The 20,998-nt window shown below is 35.1% G+C and overlaps 1 protein-coding gene across 1 annotated transcript in view; it reads right to left on the reverse strand.

Annotated features, from left to right (window-relative positions):
- Nucleotides 1–20,998, reverse strand: part of TLL1 (tolloid like 1) — a 76,270-nt gene that overhangs the window by 31,425 nt on the left and 23,847 nt on the right. Inside the window, exons 8-12 of the mRNA XM_029959453.1 lie at nt 18,307–18,431; nt 11,351–11,466; nt 5,890–5,992; nt 4,572–4,688; nt 3,418–3,563 (exon numbers count right to left, since the gene is read on the reverse strand). Coding sequence (XP_029815313.1) covers nt 3,418–3,563; nt 4,572–4,688; nt 5,890–5,992; nt 11,351–11,466; nt 18,307–18,431 — 607 coding nt within the window. The remainder of the gene's footprint in view (nt 1–3,417; nt 3,564–4,571; nt 4,689–5,889; nt 5,993–11,350; nt 11,467–18,306; nt 18,432–20,998) is intronic.

Here is a 20,998-nt window from a genome sequence, read left to right on the forward strand (position 1 = left end):
TTCCTATTTGTTCCTTGAGGAATATCTCCTCTAATTAATGAAGAGACTCCTAGGGAGTTTGGTTGTAAATGCATTGATCCCATAAACCTTACTTACTGGAACATTAAAATTTCACAAGACTGATATTATATGTGGATGAGAAGAAATATGTGAAATGTTAGCAAATTCAGAAAAAAACATAAATAAGAATGGTTTACAGAAAAATGCATTTCCTATAGGAAAATGAAAGATACCACTGGCTCCTGAAGGCCTTGGAGGAAACCTTAAATTTGAATGGCATTAGAGGACTAAGTTGAGAAAATGACTGAAAAACTCCTAAGACAGGAACAAAATTGCAGGAAAACAGTAAGAAATCTCCTGGAGAAACCACAAGCCAGAGACATTCTCAATATTCATTGTCAAAAGAAAAGAAAACTCCTTGTGTGTGGTTCAAGGTTTTAAAAAAAAAAAAAACAAACCAAAAACCCAAAAAAACCCCACAAAAAACCCAAACCAAAACAAAACAAATCCAACCCACAACAAACCAAATAACTTTAGACTAAAATATTTAGTTCAAAATTCCAGAGCACCTTTGTTTGTAGCACTCCTCCAACAGAAAGAAAAAAAGGTAAAAAATTTAAATTAAAAAAAGAATTAAAACCTTACAAAAACAAACAAAAAAAAGAGAGAAAAGAATATGAAAAGTAAATCTGGGAGCAATTCTGTTTCAGGAAAAATCTTCCATTTATTTTTTGTCATTGTTAATTTATTTGTTCATAGAGTCAAACTGCAATAGAGGTAAACATATCTGCCTCAGGTTGTAGACTTTAATCATAAAAAGTGGCCTACATGCCTACTGGAATCAGATCAGACAAATTTTATTCCCTGACTTACGTAAAAATAATTTAAATGAACACTATCTGCACCAAGATTAACAAGGCCACTCAAATGAGGCAGATTAATATGGATCAGCTCTACAAACCCTCTGGATTGCCTTAGCTGGTGAGACTGCGTGCTAACAAAAGTTCTTTAAACAAACAAACAAACAAACAAAACCAACCTGCTAATTTTGAAAGATCAGTATTATAAAGGTGACTATAACAATCAAAAAGATGGAGTTACCAGTCCCAACATCTCTACTGCCATGCAGACAGTAGAAATTATAGTAGCTAAATAAGAAACAGTAATCCCACACTCAGTGGAAAATGCGTTGCCCACAGCAGGCAAAATAAGATGACTCATTGATACAATTTGGAAATCTCAGCTTCCCTAGTGCTTTCCTTTCAGAGTGAAGGTTATTTATACAGTTATTTTTTCTAGTATTACATATGGATAACAAGAATTCCTCTTACTTAACTGTACCTTTCAAATGACAGAGAAATAATTTTCCCACAAACACACTGCAATAAGTCTTTGGCCTGACATTTGCTTTCTTCAGTCTCAGCTGGCACAAAGAACTGTGATTTTTTAAACAACTTTCTGTTTTACTAGGCAGCGCACCAGGGATTCAGTCCAGAGAGGGACTCAGTATCAAAAAACAGAACACCTATGTTCAAGCACTTGGAGCTGAAATGGAAATCAGACCCAATGGTGAGTGTCTAGGCAAGGCACTTCAGAGCAGTTTCCAAAGCAACTCTCATTCTCAGCGGGGAGCCTGGTGGACAAGTCAGTAAGAAATGCTGCAAGGACAGATATAACAGTCTTGTGCCTTTCTGGGGCACCTCATTTGATGCTCAAGGGCATCTTGCCACTCTGGAATTACAGTTCAGACTCTCCCTGGAAAAGTATGTAGCTTTCAAGTCCCTACTGTTGGAAAATTTTGTTTTTTCCTTTCAAAATACACCCAGAAGAACCACCAGCTTGAGATTACTGCTGAACTGTACCTCTGCTCAATTTCCTCTTTCTTCTTATGAGGTGTCAGTCCACACGTTTCTCCTCTAGAGAGTGCCATAATACTAAATAGTCTGGGGGAAAAACTGGACATTTCTTCCTATGTCCTTACCCACTTGCCTACTAAATTGGGCTGTTTTGCTGGTCCTTTGCTTCTAATTACTGCCTATATGGTGAGGCATGAGCATGCCACCTTCACACCTGTAAACAGTCCACAATTTGGTGATTAGAAAAAGATCCTGAAAGATACGCAGAGATGTAAGTTTAATTCTCCCAGAGGTGATATTGAATTGAGGTCAGCTCAAGTGATAATGTATTGCATGTGTAAACCATTGCTGAGCAACTGCATGGAGATCAAATATTGCAGCAAGTCTCTTGCAGAGGCATAGTGCCATTTCCCTTGTGATCACACTAAAAAATACTGTGCACCAATGGAAGACTAGAAAAGTTCCATATCTAGTCAGTAAATTATATAAAATTATTGAAAACACTGTTTATTTTTAAAAGTGCTTAAATAAAGGGACTGACATACTATGTTAAGCAATCTTGAGCCCCATCATGCAGACTCTGAAGGGCATTTGGAAAACTGTTTGGGCAGGGAGAGCTGATCTTATCTGCACTAGAGCTGACATTAATTCAGGATTTTAAAAAAAGGGAAAATTAAGTAGAATCTGTGAAATTATTAAAGTTTCTATACTTTATATTCATAATTGCTGTTAAGTCCCAAACCCTTACTCTCTCATGCTCAGATCTTTCATCAGTCATAGCAAAAGTGTGCTATAACCCTGAAGTCTGTCTGTAAGAATAAAATGACAGGTTAGAAATTATAGCTATGTTTACTATACCTCTGTCTATGTACACCATAAAGCCAAAAATTTTAGATTTTTAAAAAGTGTGCCTCATGTCTTTACTGCTGAACTATATTCAGAAAAACAAGTAAATTTAAAGTGTTTTACTAAATTTCTCTACAAACTTCAAGTTAGTGTATAGTGTAGGGATAAAAAAGACATATTAAATATTACTTTTTATTTGCTATATAATAGTTTAACACTGTTTAGCAATGTTATACTCAGAGAGATGTACACTAAAGACATACTAGTATGACTCACCATGGCTTTTTTCTTCCCTCACTAAATACAGGTTTGTAATCTGAATATAAGTAGTTTGGGGGTTTTTTCTTCTCAAAACAGATGCAAAAAACACAGTGTTTTTTCTCCAGACATATAGTCCTTTTTAACGATAAGATTTAGCAAAGATAAAAAATCCTGGTTATTTAACAGAATATTAAAGTAGCCCTGCTGAACTGGATTATGTATTTGGTAAACTTTTACTATTTTCAATACTTTAAACATTGTCATTCAAATATTATAGAAAACATGAAAAACTTTAATCTTGAAAATTTCTGCAGAAGGGAAGATTTCATGGATTCTGGAGTTAATTTTTCATAGAGAATTCTTAAATTTGTTCACAGGTTTAATAAGTATTCCCTTAAATGTTACTGTCACTTATCCACTAGATGCTTTCTTGCTATTAGTTAAAAAGCTTTACCTCAAATGCTTGAAAGGTTAATCCTACATTGTAGTTTTCTGACACTGTTATTTTCCACACACATTCCTTCATTGGTCTGTAGTCATCAGGATAATTGGGAGACTGGATCTGGCCTTCATTTTTGTGGATTTCACCTCCACAGATAGCTGATAAAAGCATAAAATTTTTGTTGTTAATAATTTCCCCACACCCAAACTGTATTATATGCTCCCATTTTAAAACTAATAATAAGATTGTTCTGGAAAACAGTTAAATCTACCAGGGATAAGTTACTGGAAACACAATCCATTTAAACCATTATATATATTTCAGTCAGCACATATCAGCATTTCTAATAGCTCTGAATATGTCTACAATGTTCAGGAAGACTTTGTAATCATGGATAATCTGAATCTATAAATTTTACACAATATATTTATGAAGTCAAAATAAATTAAATTTTTGTTCACCCTTGAAACATATTAAGTAAACATTATTCATTAATATTTATTAACCTTTAGAAAGAGACAAATGTCATATTTTATAATGGTCTATGCATTTTAACCTACAGTTTATCACTTCAACCTTAGTCTGAATTTGAAGAAACAGCTAATATAAATAAAAAAATATTTTCATAAGAAGTACATGCACTTTTCAGGGTCGATTCTGATAATCATGTAAATATCTGTGAGTATCAACTGAATCATAATATTTACCACCATAGATTCAGTATTTAAGAAAACAGGCTCTATTTTAATTAAGTGAATGCTGACTTGCTAATATACTCGGTGTGCAAGAGTGCCTCTATTAACTAATCCCAGTGCATATGGAAAATATAAGTCAGATTTTTCTGAAGAATACACAGAAAGTACTCAAAGAAATCTTTCCAAGCACTAAGCACAAGAACATGCACATTTAGTTAATTAAACAACTGGTAAAAAATGGTTATGGATACTATCAGTGGTTTCCCTGGAAAAGAGCTCAGCTGAAATCTGATCACAGGAGGAGCTTCAAAATGCGCTGTCTAGAAAGTTAACATCTACTGTCTCAGTAATAAAATACAAATTTCATACTGGTTTGTTGCTGTTGCTAGTTTGGTTTTTTAATATCCCAAGGTATCCAGTTAATATTTTTCTTCCATAATCAAGTCATTTTTAATGCTATAAGAAGCTTACCTTCATAAATTGCTGCAAAACCTTTCCCAACCCAGTTACTGCTGCTGCGGAACTCAATCCACATCCTGCTGTCGGAGGATGCAAGGACTTCTGGCAGTTTGTCACCACAAAACCTGCCTAAAAACATGCAACCAGTAACTGCATTTTCTGCCGCCTCTGAAGCCAAATGCTGCAAACATTTATACAAGTGTTTAACATTATAAGCAGAAGTGGCAGAACCAACTCAGTGGAACTATTCATATGCTTATAGTTAAGCATATGTGTTTCTGCAGATCAGGACCTAATACACAAAGATTTTACTATAAAGCTTTCACTACTTCTTTTTATTGCAGTCAGGTTCACAAGTCTAAAACCTTAGGGGAATCAAGGAAAAATAATATTGTTAGAGATTGTTTCTATACACACAAACACACGCATTATGGAAGGGAAAGTGAGTACTAATCTTAAAAGAGGAACAAAATCTAGGTCACAGTAATACTGGTCATTGTGTCTAAGGACCAAAGAGATTTAAAAACTAACATCTAAATGACCGTATTCTACATTATCCTCTTAAATTCTGCCTAGGTGAAATTTCTGTTTGTCCAGGTGATAGGGAATGGGAGAAAAGTATAATTACTGTCTGGTCTTAATTTCTTCTTCCTTCTTTTCTGTTCAAGGCCAACAAAATAGACATGCCGGTTAAAAAGTTGTTGTCTGTGTCTGGGCAGTAGCATTACAGGGGTAAAATCTCCCATATTTAATTCTTCTGAATGAAAAATAGGATGGCTGAAGCCTTTACATATCAGTTGCAAACCAAACTTAATTCATTATTGCTTTGCATGTCTTTTCCCTGCAAGAGCAGGGAAGGACATACAAAGTAGAAATAGAAACAATCTTCTATTCATAATTTTAAAAGTACAGAAACAGAGCTCATAAGCACAACTCTATACCAGGTGCTCTCATGCATAGTGAATGTGCTTATCATGTGATCCATGGATTTAGCATTACATGCTCTACAGATATGTCTGTAAACTATTTCCCCATCTCTGTGCACAGAACTCTGGCAGCTTCTTATTTTGACATCTATGAGCAAAGGAAAAAGTTACACAGTTAGTAGTTTGCATCTTTCCTCATACACAGCTGCGTGAAAGGAAGGCTTAAGGCTTGAAGTAAATAAGCAACTTATTTGAGGCCATTTAGAGGATTTTTTCCCATCCCCAAGTTTAGATACATTATAGACACCTAAAAACCAAGAGGTTTGTTGTGGATTCACCATTAAGTCCATTGAGCCCAATGAGTGTGGTAACAGTAGACTGTGCAGCATTTAAGAGTTGCATACCAAGCAGAGGTGATTTTCTCCAGTAGCCGTCCCTTACTTCAATATAGTCGTACCAACAGAGACTGCTTTTATAAAGGTCCATGGTGGTGAAGTTTAAAACAATCTGTAATCAGAGGAGAATATCTAAATAAATCAAGTGTGATTAATATCAGAAAAACAATCACAACAACATTCTGCAGAACTGAAGCCAGAGTGGTCACCTGTAACAGGATTCCAACTATTTAGGCACTTAATTAACCACTCCTCAATTATTTCTTCTAGTAAGTAAAAGTTGCTTGGGAACATGAAAAGTTTTTTTTTCATTTAATCTTACATACTTGAGCAGATTTGAGACAAACTACTCACATTTAATTGCTCATGGGGAGCTTTTCACTAAGAAATAAAAAATTGAGAATGCTAATAAGGTAAAATAACTTGCTAATATAACTTTAAGTAAGGCACTTCATAATTCTGCCAATTCCTCTTCTATTACATTCTGACTATAATCAACACTGACAGCTGTAAAAAAATAAAATTTATTTTAGTTTGTGCTTCCTTCCACTACTGTTTTGACATGATATTTTATTTCTAGATATGTAAATATTGACAATGATGGACACTAATTCTGAAAGCAAGATCACTAAAAAGAAATGGTATACGATCCCTTAATGATTTTAATGAAAATGTAATAAAGCTTTTTATATAGAAATCTGAGTTTATATAGAGTTTTATATAGAAATCTGAGAAATTTCTGGAATTTTTGAACTTGGTCTCCCAATTTTATTGAAAACATCTCTAAACAGGCATATTTTCAATACTTACTATGAGGACAACCCTTACATTGAATTACAGTATTCCTATTTTAGAAATACTAATCCTAAACTGCCATGAACTTACACTTTTAACACAGGAATCGGATTCATCCTGATCACATGTTGACACAATATCTATAGTTTAGACCCTCACTGGCTGGTATAGTCTTACCATCATGTCCTGTAATTACAGGGAGAAATCCAAACAAGAAGAGTCAAAGTTGCTCATATTTTGTATTATAAGATCATTTCCAATTAATACCTTTCTATTGGATTTAGGTGTATTTGGAAAAAGAATTCATCTTCTTCTGTATCAGTTCCTCAGTGTGTATAAATAAGTATTTCAACCTAACTAAAATACTTCACTATTCACATTTGAGCATAGAAGTGGTATTATTTTTAGCTTTGATCCTAGGAACTCACAATTGAAACCTGCCATTATAGAACAAACATGAATTGCTGCACAATGGCAAATACCTCACACTGCAAAAATACATCTCCATGGCAGCCTACGAAACAGCTGTGAGTGTCAGTTGAAAGGAGAGGAATTTACCCTTAGTCCAGCTGCAAGTTAAAAATATAACACTATAAATGGTACAATCAGTTCCAGACAGTCAGACAGGATAGTTTACCTCCATCTCTCAAACTTCTTCTGTGTTACATGCACCCTTTCACAGATATCTAAATCATGGGACATTTTGCCTTTACTACTTAGTCACTTCTTCAGGAACATGCATTGAAGAAATAAATGCACAAATACTATCAGAATTCCCAAACCACCTACTTATCATGTAATTCTCCATGAGAAATATTACAGATCTGGCTAAAAGTACAAACATTCATAGGCTTTACTCTGCTTCAGTTTTTTATTACATTTCCAAGTGCTATTTGAATCTACCTCGGAGGATGGCAGAGAGTTCATTCTCTCATTCACAGAGCAATTCTGGCTGTCCTTTGCAGACTTGTTCTCCTTTAACTTGTCCTTCAAATAAAGAGGCCACACCAACCACGAAACTTTTGTTCTTCTCCTAAGACCATCCACTTCGTAGTTCAGATTCCTTCTAAACTCTTACCTTCTCTTTGTCTCAAACCATAGGTAGTATCTCTGTATCTAGCCACATTACTTAAAAACCCTACTGACCTCATCAGTCTCATCCTTTTCCACCCATGCTGACTTCACCCCAACCGTGCAGTCAGAGAGGTTCACAAGGGGGAGTCTTTTTATTTGCCCAGATGAGATGCAAACAGCTGGGTTAAGTCAGGCTACCTTCCAGAGCTGTTAAGCTAACCCAGCTGGCTCTGTTGGCAGCAAGCTATGGAAGCCATAACCTATACCTCCTCCATTGTTTCAACTGTGTAGAGCCTGAAGGTCTCTCATCAGCCTGGCCACAAGTTTGCCATTTTCCGTGAAACAGCTGAAACATCAGATTTCTCCATTCTTTTTTGGAAATTTGCCTTTTTCCAAACCTTAGTTGCTAGGAATGGGTTGTGGAATGGATGGTTTTACTTAGGTGTGATCATGTCAATGTCTCAAAGTGCTGCTATCTAAGTGGAAATAATTAAAATTTCATGAGCCTCCTCGACAGCCCCCACCTTTGAAACTACATGAAATAACCTTCACAGCCTTTTCTCACTCTGATATGCCAAGGTATTTGATGATACAGCAATTTCTTAACATTGACCTGAATGCATTACCTGTACATAGGCAGAACCCCCAGTCTGTCACAGCATGATTTCTGGTCAGGAACCAAAAAAGTGTAAATATATTTAACATTCTGATTTGTGATTCTGCAAGGTATTAAACAGAGCTACAGACAAGGCAGAGCTTGTTTAAAGGGGACAGAACAACTAAGGGGCTTCACAGGAAAAACAATCAATGGGTATTTGTCAGCACAATTAAAGAATTACTGATTACACAGCAGATTCAGTTGTGCTACTGCAGCTTTGGAGAGAATATATCATAACTCCTACTACCTGAGATAAGAAAGCACAAAATATATAGAAAACACCAGGTAGTACTAAGTTTTCTGTAGGTGTCATTTTTTCCCTATATCAGTCTAAGATTTTTCTGTCCTATTTTTATCATTCATGTAAAACCTTAAGAAAAATTGAAAAGTAATGTAACATTCAAAAGGGCAGATTCAAACAAGACACTGGTACAGTTGCATCTCCCTATGCCAATAAAATTTCTACATACCAGAAGGAGGGATTTGCCCTGGAGGAGGGCATACAGCATTACTAACACCACCCTTCCTCAGAGATTTTTCTGTGTATAGATATACTGTGTACAGCTGTTTACCATATAGCCTTAAATCTCAAAAGTAAAAGGTGAATGGACTGCCTCATGGGAACGCACACATTTTAGGTTGGGCTGGCAATTTATGATGTCTCATGAGTAGAAGGAATTCTGCAGCTAATGCATACCACCGCAGTTCCATCCTTCATTAAATTTCTGGCCATGAAAGACCATAAGAGTCCTTACTTGCAGAAAGAAGCATGCATAAAAGCCCTCTGAACTATGCTCAAACATCTGTGCTAAATCTCAATAAATAAGAGACAAGAGCTAGACAACGCTTTTTCAGTTTATTTTTAGGTGACTAAAGTGCTCACTGACATTTCATAACATGATGTGATGTACTTATGTGTACTCTAACTTCCACACAACATTCCTGAGATTTAACAGGGTCAAAGCAGCAAAGCAAGAAAAATTTAAATATATTTTGATTTTCCCTTCATTATGTGAATGTGTTATCACCATCTACTGAGAAAAACTGACATCAAGCATAATGCATATCCAAAGTACCGTGACATATGCATTAGCTAAGATTTAGACATCATGGTTGCAAGTTGGGTCCTTTATCTCAAGACAGCAAATATCCTATGGGAATAGCATGGAAAAAACAAACTTTCTAGCACAAATATCATTTACTTCTTTCTTGCTGAACTATATGGAGATTATGAGAGTTGGAGACCATAACAGTGCCCTATGGACACAACTTGTCATGTCAATTTTCAGTTAGAAAATTCTGCTTAGTGTTTTCCCCATTTGGAGCAGCAAGTAAGATGGAAAGGGAATCAGCCCTTTTACACTGCTGACTTCAAGACAGGGGCTTTCCCCTGTTAAGCTTTTTTACAATATAATAGTGCTCCAGTGGTGGTTGCAAACATAATGGTAACACAAATATATTACAATTACACTAGTGTCCATGGATAGGCTGACACAAAATTGGAGTATGCTATGAATACTTAAGCATGAACACTAACTCATACATTAATATTGTTTTCAAAAGCAAATAATTGTAGATGAACATTTTTTTTTTTTGATGGAGGGATGGAAAAGAAACCTAAGCCATTTTCATTGTTATCCCAACAATGTCTAAGAAGCAACACAAATAGTGGGAACATAAAACGACCTATCTAGACTAATTTGCATCCTTTGTGAAACCTGTAGCTTATTCATCTGTTTTCATTTGTTTTTCCCTGACAACCTGTACAGCCACCCACGCCCTCCCAGTACAGTGTCTATTTTTCCTCCTGTCTCTGGCTCTTGCCCAGAGGATGGCAAACACTTTCCAAATAATTTTACTTTCAAACCCCACAGTGGCAAATGCTCCTACAGCTCCTCAGGATCTATTAAAACATCAAGAATATATATACTTGGCATCTACCAGGATGCTGACCTGAAAGCAACATGGAATAAAGTAATATGATCAGGAGAAAACTATGTCTGATATATACATAGTGGAAGACCACTGAAATATATGGGGGCAAATGCTAGGCTTCCTCTTTGGAATTTTCAGTACTGAGTCTCATGTTAGGTTCTGTATTTGTTCTTTAGAGTCTATATTTTAGTCTATAGTATTTGACTGCTTAATATCAGTCACTGTTTCATGTAATGAAACTTACACCTTTTTTTTCCTGCATAACTTGTCTCAGCTGAAACTTTTCATCACTTCCTTTATCCTAATTTATTTTGAAGCAGCCTGATATTTGAGCCGGTAATTTAAAACAAGATTCAGCTAGCACATTTTGAAAGTGTACACAAGAATAACAGCTTTTGCTTTCACTAGGACAGCACACTTCTCTCCCCAAGCCCATTTTTTTCCCCACCTTTTTTCCTGTAAAACTGATCCCAGAAAGTAGAACCATATGCACTAGAATCAATAGTGAACTAGAGTCCCTAGAATCACTAGGGAACACCTACAATGACACTTTCTTTACTTCATGTTATTACTGTTCATTTTAGAAACGTCTTATTTAACACACTAAGCTTCCCTAGTTATAGCCCAGCTATCAGCCCCACACAGCTCAACCAGTTTGCCTGAGCCCATGCTGGAAAAACAAACATTCAGTAGCCTGAACAACCTCTTCCATTTTACACCAAACCACGAACTGAAGTAGGAGCCAGTTTTGAAGGGATTTCATCATGCAAACATATAGCAGATTGAAATCATATCTTCATCTCACAAGGACATCCATCCAATAGATGATGTGGTTCTAACGCCACAGATCAAAGTCAAGTCAATAGTACGTAGTCAATGGTCCTGTTTTTTATGACATACCATTATTTTCAATTATTATTCATATTTTAAACTCAATGAAAAGCTAAAGAAATGTAACATTTTACTTTGAAAATAGTATCTGTGTTAACTAAAGAAATGTTAAAATACCTTCTCTCCTGGGGTCACAGAGATTCTCCATATGCAGTGTGTGTAGGAAGGATAACCATTTGGAAATCCAGGAGAAGAAAAGTTGCCTGTAGATTCTTGCAGCGTTTCTCCACAGGCTGAAAGAAACAAATTACAGTAAAGCAAATGAAATATAACGTGCCTAACAGAGAAAAAAGTGTCTTTCCAATATCTACTTAGAATACATTTAATTCACTGCAGATGCAGAATGGAAAACAAACCAGTTAGTTGACAATTTCTTCAAAGCAATGATTTTAAGCCAGTCTGACATTCATTCCATTTTACACAGGATATTTTTATTCCATGAACTATTTCACTTGTGTGTTGTCTGATGATATAACCAAAATTACAGCAGCCTCAAAAATATCATTGCTGTCAATCAACAATGCTGCAACATTGTACCTATAACTACTTTGGTAATAAAAAAAAAAAGGTGGGCACAGACACATCCTTTAGGAACTAAAAGGAACACTGGTACAGCATTATTGGCACCACATTGAAATTTTGTCAGTGGTTTCATTTAATTTAGTACTTTACTCACATGAGAGACTGATCTGACCTAAACTCACTCATTTATATTGGTATAGAAAACTAAGTCCTGTATTCAACAAAGTCTCTTGCAGGAGTGATTTGTAGACAAATGAGTATTAAAAGCAAAGCAAATAAAAAATCCTAAAATACCAAAGTGCTCTTATATTCTTTATTGTTGAAGCTTTTAGCACCCATCTCTCACCTGTCAGTCATGCTGCTAGCTGCTGTTGAACTGGTTAATAAAGTCTCTTCACACTAAAATATAACATTGGAAGGTCCTGCCATTCTCCACCATTAAAACAGATTTTGGTACAGTGTCACACCTCAGTCAGTCATCTTTTTTGACCTTAAGCAAATTGTTTCACCCACTAATTTTGCAGGTGTGATACAAGATATGAATTCAAGAATATTATCCCATGACTGACAGCATAATCAGATCTGTAGTGCTTTCAAATGACAGTGCTACCATTACCAGCAGGTGAACAACTGTACCATCAAAATATCAATGAATTATAAATGATCTGGAAAATCTTTAAATAAAAGGGGACAAAGGAAGGGATTTTTTTATGACAAAGATAGACAACACAGCTGTAAAGGCTGTCTTATTAAAATGCATCTAAGATGTAATCTGACAACTACACTGTAATATCAGGCGTAAATTACATTCAAGGCATTAAATATGCTCTCTGACGCTCAAATGGTTATCGTGATGAGGAAAGAAAGGGAAGACTGGCACAGCCCTCCAAAAATGTAATGACTAAACCCACCATTATTCAGTCCTTTAGGAACGAAATAGGAAAAAAAATATTCTTTTCCAGGCAGCCACAGCAAATGACATTTCTGAACAAAGCCTTTTCAGTAAAAAGGCAATATTTGTAATTAACTACAATTTATTTTTAACACAGTGATGAATGCAAACTTAAATAAATTGCAGAGCCCTGTACTGGGTTTCCCCAGTGCTAGTGAATTATGTCACAGCTTACAGCGCATACGTAGAGCACTTTGGAGAAAGCCATGAGTAAAATCATTGTCTCATAGAGGAGTAAAAGAGAGCCTCACCCCTTTTAGAGCCCTCTTTGTTCTTCCCCCCCGTGCATGGCTTCATGAAGACTGCATCAACGTACTCTCACAAGGCATACAATCATATTTCAAGCTTTAGTACAATTTCTCTTTGCTCTGGCTTTATCTATTTCACCAACACTACTAAGCAAGCCTTGAGCAGATGACACATTGAGCGACGGGGAATGCTACTTGTCTGATCTTTTCTGCTCACATTGAAATTTTTTCAATTAACTGTAACTTCAACTCTCAAATATTGACCATGAAGTCACGCAATGCACACACCCAGGTAACATGAAGTATGTAACCAAACAAAATGCTATCAAGCATGTGAGACATCTATTCAAATGCATCCCTGCAATTACTAAGAAGACAGGAGGAAGACCTCTTACTTTATTGAAGTCTCTAAACTACTCTGTATAAAAGAAAAAACATGAATGAATTAAGCATAATAGCTTTACATCTTAAAAATGTTTCAGAATTCTTCTTTCTTATACAGAGTGCAGGATTGTTTTGTCCAGAATATAAGAAACACTCCATGCTCCACATACAGAAGACGTATTTAATTTAGAACTGTGGCTTTTAAGTTGCAAAAGGAGTTATGGAACATTCTTTTCCCTCATGTGTTATAGAACAAAACTATTTAATACAACATTTTACCTTATATCCTTATTAAATGCCTGGGAGGTCTCTATCAAATCAAAATTTTCAGAAATATGTCTAAATTTAACAGAAGCATAAGAAAAATTTTGAATATATAACTTCTACTGAGAATTAACACAATTAGAATTTATAAAATACACTCAAGCTTTATGCGTTTTGCCATATTTATTTTTAATTTAAAATTTCTGATTACTCAAGGGAAGTATAACAAGAATAGCTTATACCAATCAATAGTTGAATTAATTATCTATGGGATCTGAGTTCCAGTCTGGCTTGCAGAGCTTCTGTAGACAGGGCAATATTTTTTAATTTCTTGTAGAAAAGCAAGTTTCTCTGCAATCGGTCAATGGTAATTGAAACAGTTAAAATTCTATCGCTAGAGAATAAAAAGGTTTGCTTTGTATTTGGACTGTAGCAATTGTAGTATTCATTATTAAGCTTATAAAATGGAATATTATAAACTTTTTACTGTAACAGTCCACTAGTAACAAAATCCACTCTAGGAAAGAAATGTGGAAGGAAAATGAGTGGTAAGGGCCACTTATTTAAATTTCCTAAGAACTAATCTTAGTATATTTCACATCAGAAGATATCAATTACAACTTCAATCTTATATAGCTCTGCTTTATAAAGCATTCGTACATTTTTTTATTCCTTTGTTAATCATTACCATTGCCAATCCTTTCTCTGATGCTTTTTCCCCCCTTTCAAATGTCATGCCTTATATCAATTTTATTAGGCTAGACCACTTGCAGAAATGCCACTTTAATTCTTCCCACACACAGACTAACCAAAAAAGTTGATCTTCTCTCTATTTCACAGCTTGAGAAAGTTAGATTTCTGATGTAAGGAATAGGAAAGTATTTTTACTTCTCCTTGTAAAGATTGCAGGCAGCAGGTAGATTAAATGCTTATACAAAGTAATTTGCACCAGTGAAGTCTGCAGCAGTGTTTAATCACACAGCCTGTGTATAACACCTCTCTGGGCTGGCCTACACACACAGTAAAGTTCCATCACGGATTACAGTGAAATCTGTAAATGACGAAGCCCAGATCCTCCAAGACACTCGGGGAACAAATTCTCATTCCTTTGTACATAATGCTACCAAATACATAGTATCATATATGGCTAATTAAGCTTACCTTTTCCCAAAGATAAATAAGATCTTCAACACTTTCTACTTAGACACAAGTCTGTACAACTATACATATATGGCATATAAAGCTGCCACAGAGCCCTAAAAATATCTACTGCTGATCGTGTACTTGTTAAATCAAAAACTTAAATCAGTTTACTACAACTCAGTGTCTTACTATTGACCTGATTCCCTTTAAAGTTATAGGGAAATGGTCTTAACCTAAAAACCTTAATCTTCCTTATACAGCAAATAAAAGATGACTTTTGAAAGTCAAGAGAGCTGGCAGGAAGTTAAGACTGAGGAACAGTGAGAACAGCACAAAAAAAGAGACAGGCTAGGTATCCTTCATCTGCTTTCTTCTGCACACACTGTCACAGACCCAGGCAATTTGTAAATTTGCTGAACTTCATCCATCCACGTTCTCTTCCTCTAAACAGCCTTCTCCCAGCAATGTGAGACTTCTTTCCCATATGTTACTCAGTCCCACTCTACTCACTTACTTTTTGTCCTCTTTTTCTGCGTAAGAGTATCCTTGTCCATCATTTGCCTTTCTTATTCTCCTGCTCCTATAAAACTACATATGAATTTTAAATCAACTACAATTTCCATATAAAATTACAAAGGCAGACCTGAGTTGAAATTTTCGTAGCTACACCAGAAGAAAACACATTCACTCCATTAGACTCCACTGTAATACATCCAGCCTTGAAATCCAAGTTCTGTCCTCCAGTACCAAGACACTCAAAATTCAAAATAAGATTTTTAAAGGAATGACTCTCAAATTACTTATTTCTTTCTCCTTATTATTCCATTGTGTAACAATACAATTTGGTATGAAAATGTAACAGATCCCTATTAGCGACTATGCTTTCCTTTGACAAAAATCCTAAGAAAAAGTTAAAAACAAACCAAAATTGCTGTTGCTAGTTTTTTGAGTCCTGGCACTTATCTGCTAGAAGGTCGGATATCAAATCTCATGCCTTGGCTTCCCCAGTCTCAAAACTTCTCAGTCACTAAACCCTTTCCTTAATTATGACCCTGAATATCTTGACTACTTAAAAGACCCTGGAAGGCTCAGGTGCCTCACTGCTGTGAGGATCATTTCTATTTACCAGCAGCCCTGAGCTCAACTTCATGTTCATGGGCCCTAGAAAACACCTTGGACCAGAAACTATTTGCGGGAATAATTAGAACTACAAACAAAACATGCACAATACCACAAAATCCTTTACCATAAGAAGTGTGCATCTCTGAAAAATACTGATTAAGTTATCGTTTTCTGTATTTTCATTGTATTACATTTAAAGCAACACAAATGAACACATTAAACAATGCAGATATTATTAATGAATGATTATTATCTTTTGTCTGAAATAGGAAATAAAACATACCTCCAAAAGCAACACAGTGTCAGGGATTTTATTGCTATATACTACAATGATCACATGATTTTTTACATAAAACCAAAAGCTTTACGTCTGTCTGAATTTTTAGTCTCAGTATTTGCTGGAAAATTTATTAGAACACAAGTACTATGCAACTTTCATAGACTTGCTTTCTCTATTAGATGTTTAAGTTTGTGTTGTGTTATTCAGCTATGCAGTTTCTATTAAAAATATTAACTGAAAAAGTAGCATTTTAAATAGTGTGCTATTTAACATTTGTAGAAAAACCTTCTGCCTTTTTTTCTCTCTTAAAACTCACTTTCTTTTATGGCATGGCTCATCTAAGTAAGGGTGGAAAACCAACGTCTTTTATCCCAAAGTTTGCCAAAGCTAAGTGCCAGAAAAGGAGCATGATCCTTCAACCATCGTTCATTTTTATTATCCATTTGACTCATGTTCACTGGTGCTTCAAAAAATAGCTTTCTTTTAAAGTGCACGCTGCTGCTGCTGCACAACCATGGTTTTACAGTTCTGTGAAACTTTCAACAAGACTTTCAAGACATTGAAAAATATCAGTACACATTTTCATCACCTTATGAAAAGCATATTTTTTCTGAAGAACCATTTGAGCATTAGCTCAGAAAGCACATTGCGTCTTTTACAGTTGACTGAAAGTCCATGTTAGAGTATTATATACGCACTAAACAGCCTAGGTTGTAGTAATTGGTTTTTTTCTTTCTTAAGTCAATATGATCATAAGATACTAGCTACTCTCACAGTGGTTTTACTTCTATAGACTACTTTTTTCTCCAAAATTTTTCTTTTATCAAAATATATGTATTCTCTGTGTTTGTGAAATTGTTGCTCTCTGTATACTTTCATTAGAAATAATACCACCAAGAGTGTCATTATTAAAACACTCCCTGTACCAAAAGGAAAGAGCAAAAATTGTTCCCAAAGGAGCAGTTGTTGAAGACAATATATTAGAATGGTTTCTCCTCTAGTAGGTCCAGAAGTTCTGTGCATGTTCTCAGTATATAGAAGACTATGGTTCAGCATACTTACAGTACAAAGGCGTATTTCAGCTGTAAAGTGTACATCAAATGCACATCAGAATCAGAATCCCCAGATCTTCAGTAGATTCCATTGCTGCTGGTACAAATTTACTTTACTTTAGTCCTGATCCCTTTCTTTAGTCCTTCTGTATTGATCAGTCGGTTAAAAGGAGCCATATATCTAACTCAAAACTGTTACTGAGAGTTCATTAATTCCCATGAGGAGCAGTAGAGCTGTAAAACCTATGTGACACAGAGCTGGTATGTCTAGCCTCTCACAAGGATCTTGCTGGTAAATTCTGGCTGAGAGGTGGCACTTGTGAACTTCTTTGGTTGACACCAAAGTTTAACAGTTGTATTAGCCATAACTAGAGAAAGGAAATTAAAACCGTTTGCTTTGAGATTTCCACCACTCTGGCAGTACTTAGTGAAGAATAAGGGCTAGAGAACAACATGAATCCAGGGTTGATTCTGGGCTACTCCAGGCTTGCTGCTGATGTCTCTGAGACAGACAGCAACCCTACCATAACAATATTTTGAGATAAAAAATTAATATGCATTAAAATTATAGGATGTTAGAATTAGGCAGAAGATAATAAAATAACTAAATGTATCTGTTAAAACTGTAGAAATTTTGTACTAAGATCTAACCAGTTCATTCATAAAAGAGTTTACAACTTACTTGTCCTAGCTTGTTATTTGCCAAATTTTAAAAAAATATAAAGTGTTTAGAGCTGATTGCAATAATTAATTTTGCTCCTCTGCACTCTACTCAAATAAAGGACTCCAGTCAGTATACAAACTAGAAGTGATATTAAACATATTTCCTTTTTTTTTTTTTTCTAGTTATTGAACAGTTAAGGAAAACCAATTAAGTGTCATGGAACAAAGTGTTGTTTCATACAGTTTGTCTGTCCTTAGGTGATTTCAAGTCAAGAAACCTTATCTATAAGATTTTTTTATTACTTGATTCTTGATCAGCCTACATCCGTTGCCAAAATGGAAACAGACTACTGAGCAGCTGACTCAAAAAATTTATCATTCCCCTTGAACAACAAGTCAAGCAGTTGCTAGTATGTGGGTTTTGTTTGTTTGTGGTGCAATACCTGGACATCTATACAGCTTTCTTGCCTGTGCAATATCTCCTTTACTTAGACGAGTACGCTGGCCAATGGCAGGTCGTATACCATTATCATCACGGGAAGGGAGAATGGTATCCAGAAACATGCCCCTAAAAAAAATAAAAATAAAAATAGACCCCAAAACCCGTATCAGATTTTTGTCATAAAACTGAGTTTCATGAATGCATAATGCTGCTTTTTAAATCTAGTTTTTACATTTGGCATAAATAAGAGGGTAAAATGAAAACTTTAAATATAGAAAACGTCATAAAATTTTTCAGGTTGGCGAACTTTATGCAAAGTTACCAAAAAAGAATATTCTTTCAGTACATCAATTAATATATCAGCTTTTATGTTTCTGCTAGACGAGAGGAGGAAAATCTTTAACTACTGTTAAAACTACACAGGCAAAAGACACTGCTGTTAAGTTCTTCCTATATTGAATAAAATAATTATAAAATTATATAAAGATACATAAATTAGTCTCTATCACAAAATTCTTAATCACAAAGTTCCTACTTCTAACAAAGTTTTTATGGAAAGTCTTAAAGTCTAACTTACATATGTAAGAGCACATAAAGTCAGGCACACTTGCCAATCATGCTTCTGTCCAGTGTTATAACAGATCTAACTCTAGTTGCTGCTGCTGCTGCTTTTGAAACAGAAATGCTCACTCACCAGCCTCTATCTGCTTTACAATAAAATATATCAACTTACTATATGTGATTTTAATAACAATAACCCTAAATGACAAGGCATTATAAAGAAGTACACTTGTTAAAAATGTGCAGTTTTATTCAAAATTTCCCAGTTTTTAAACATGATCTGAAATATTTTGGTAGTTCAAATAAATATTAGAAGAGTAAGGGACAAAACTACATTCTATTATCATGCTACAGAATTTGAAAAGCCCTCAAATTCCATACAATAGAATTTAATAGAAGAATATGTTTCTATGTTCTCTTATTCTTTAATTCTTTTATACTCTTTTATATACTTGTAGGACTTTTACTGAAAAGTGAAACCAGTACTTTTAGACATAAAATAGGTCCAAAAATGAGTGAACAGTAAGGACCTTTGTAGTTAAGAATACCATTTATAAATACATACATATTTTTAAATTATAATAAATGAAGCATTTTGAGTATTGCAGTCACATACTACTCTCTTTATCCAGTCAGATTTTGTGTGACATCACTAGAAATTTTGCAAAGAAAAAATCATCTCAGGATGTTTCCCTAATCAGTGAAATAAACTATTTATGGCATTAATCAGTTTCTAGAAATAAGGCACATTAGAAAGTGTTTGCATCTATAAATCATGATTTCGTTTTCCACTAAATTTCAGCACAACCTGAAACTGATGTTCTTCATACTTTGTAAAACTATGAAAACAATCCTCTCTTAAATGCCTTAGCATTTGAATAAAGTAACAGTACATAAACAAAATCATTGTGTACTTTATGATGTTTTGTGATTTCTACCACTTATCCATGTGAGCAATGCCTAACAAACAGCTGGCAATATGCCACACTGTGCATGACTCATGCTTCAATGATGAATTAGTATAAATCAATATCTGACCTCAAGGGTTTGCTGGTTGCTTTTAAACAGTATGAAGTAACAACCTCTTGTACCTTGGGGAAGGACATGCCTACTCATGGCACTATCAGTTTTTGCCAGCTTGGAAAGTGGTGAGATCAGGGCCAACAAATCAAATTACCTTGATGTTTTCATTGCCTGAGGACTCGGGGGGGTTCCATCTTGTTAAATTACTCTATTTTATATAGGTTCTTCTAATCTATTCCTTAAGGTAATGGTATGTGTAACTGGATTAAGCAATGTGGCTAATATTTATCTCATATGGCTCATCCCCATGCTCTTCCAAGGGGTGAATTATGTGTATGCTGAGTAATATAGCCTTTCTTTGGATTTTTTTTTTCAATATGATTTATACTGAGAACAAGCCTAACAAATTTGCAAAGAATTGGGAGTTTTCTGGCAGTCTTCAGTTTATTTCAAAGTGTCAAGAATGTCTAGTATTTTTTGCCTTAAAATGAATGAATAGAAAAAATAAAAAAAACCACCCAGCACATAACTTCTCACACTAGCATTTTTGTTGTGTGTTACTGGAGGTTTCTTTTAATTTTATGTTAATCTGATATTTTTAGAGAATAATTAACTGAACTGTAACTTGGTATGAAATATAATAAGAGACTGAGCGAAAGACTTCCTCACTTATTCTCGAGTAGGGCTGGCCTACGGGAACAGCTCATTGTACAGCTCCCCACAACCCTACAGCATTTCAGGGAGAGCCCCACGTGAGTTACTGTGGAGTCAAGAACAGATCAGCCTGGAACAGGACAAAGCAAAACAAGCAGAACTCTTTATTGTAAGGTTTTGATGACTGTAACAATCTGTACAAACAACAGAAAAGAGGTTGCAGCCTCTGTTAGAAATGGTGGACTGCAGTCCTTAGCAAAGGCTGTGGCTTGTGTAGTAGATGTCTGAATACCATAATGTATTCTAACTGCATAATCCACAGTTAAGAAACAATATGCATCAAATAAAATTTCTCTTTTTGAGAACAGATCATGTTACTATGAACATTCCTAACCATGTCACTCATTTGATCTTTCTAAATTCAAATTTTTGTGGACACAGAAAGAAAGTGAGTA

This window comes from Manacus vitellinus, unplaced genomic scaffold (assembly GCF_001715985.3).
Source record: "Manacus vitellinus isolate BGI_N305 unplaced genomic scaffold, ASM171598v3 scaffold_0_pilon, whole genome shotgun sequence".
NCBI lineage: Eukaryota > Metazoa > Chordata > Aves > Passeriformes > Pipridae > Manacus > Manacus vitellinus.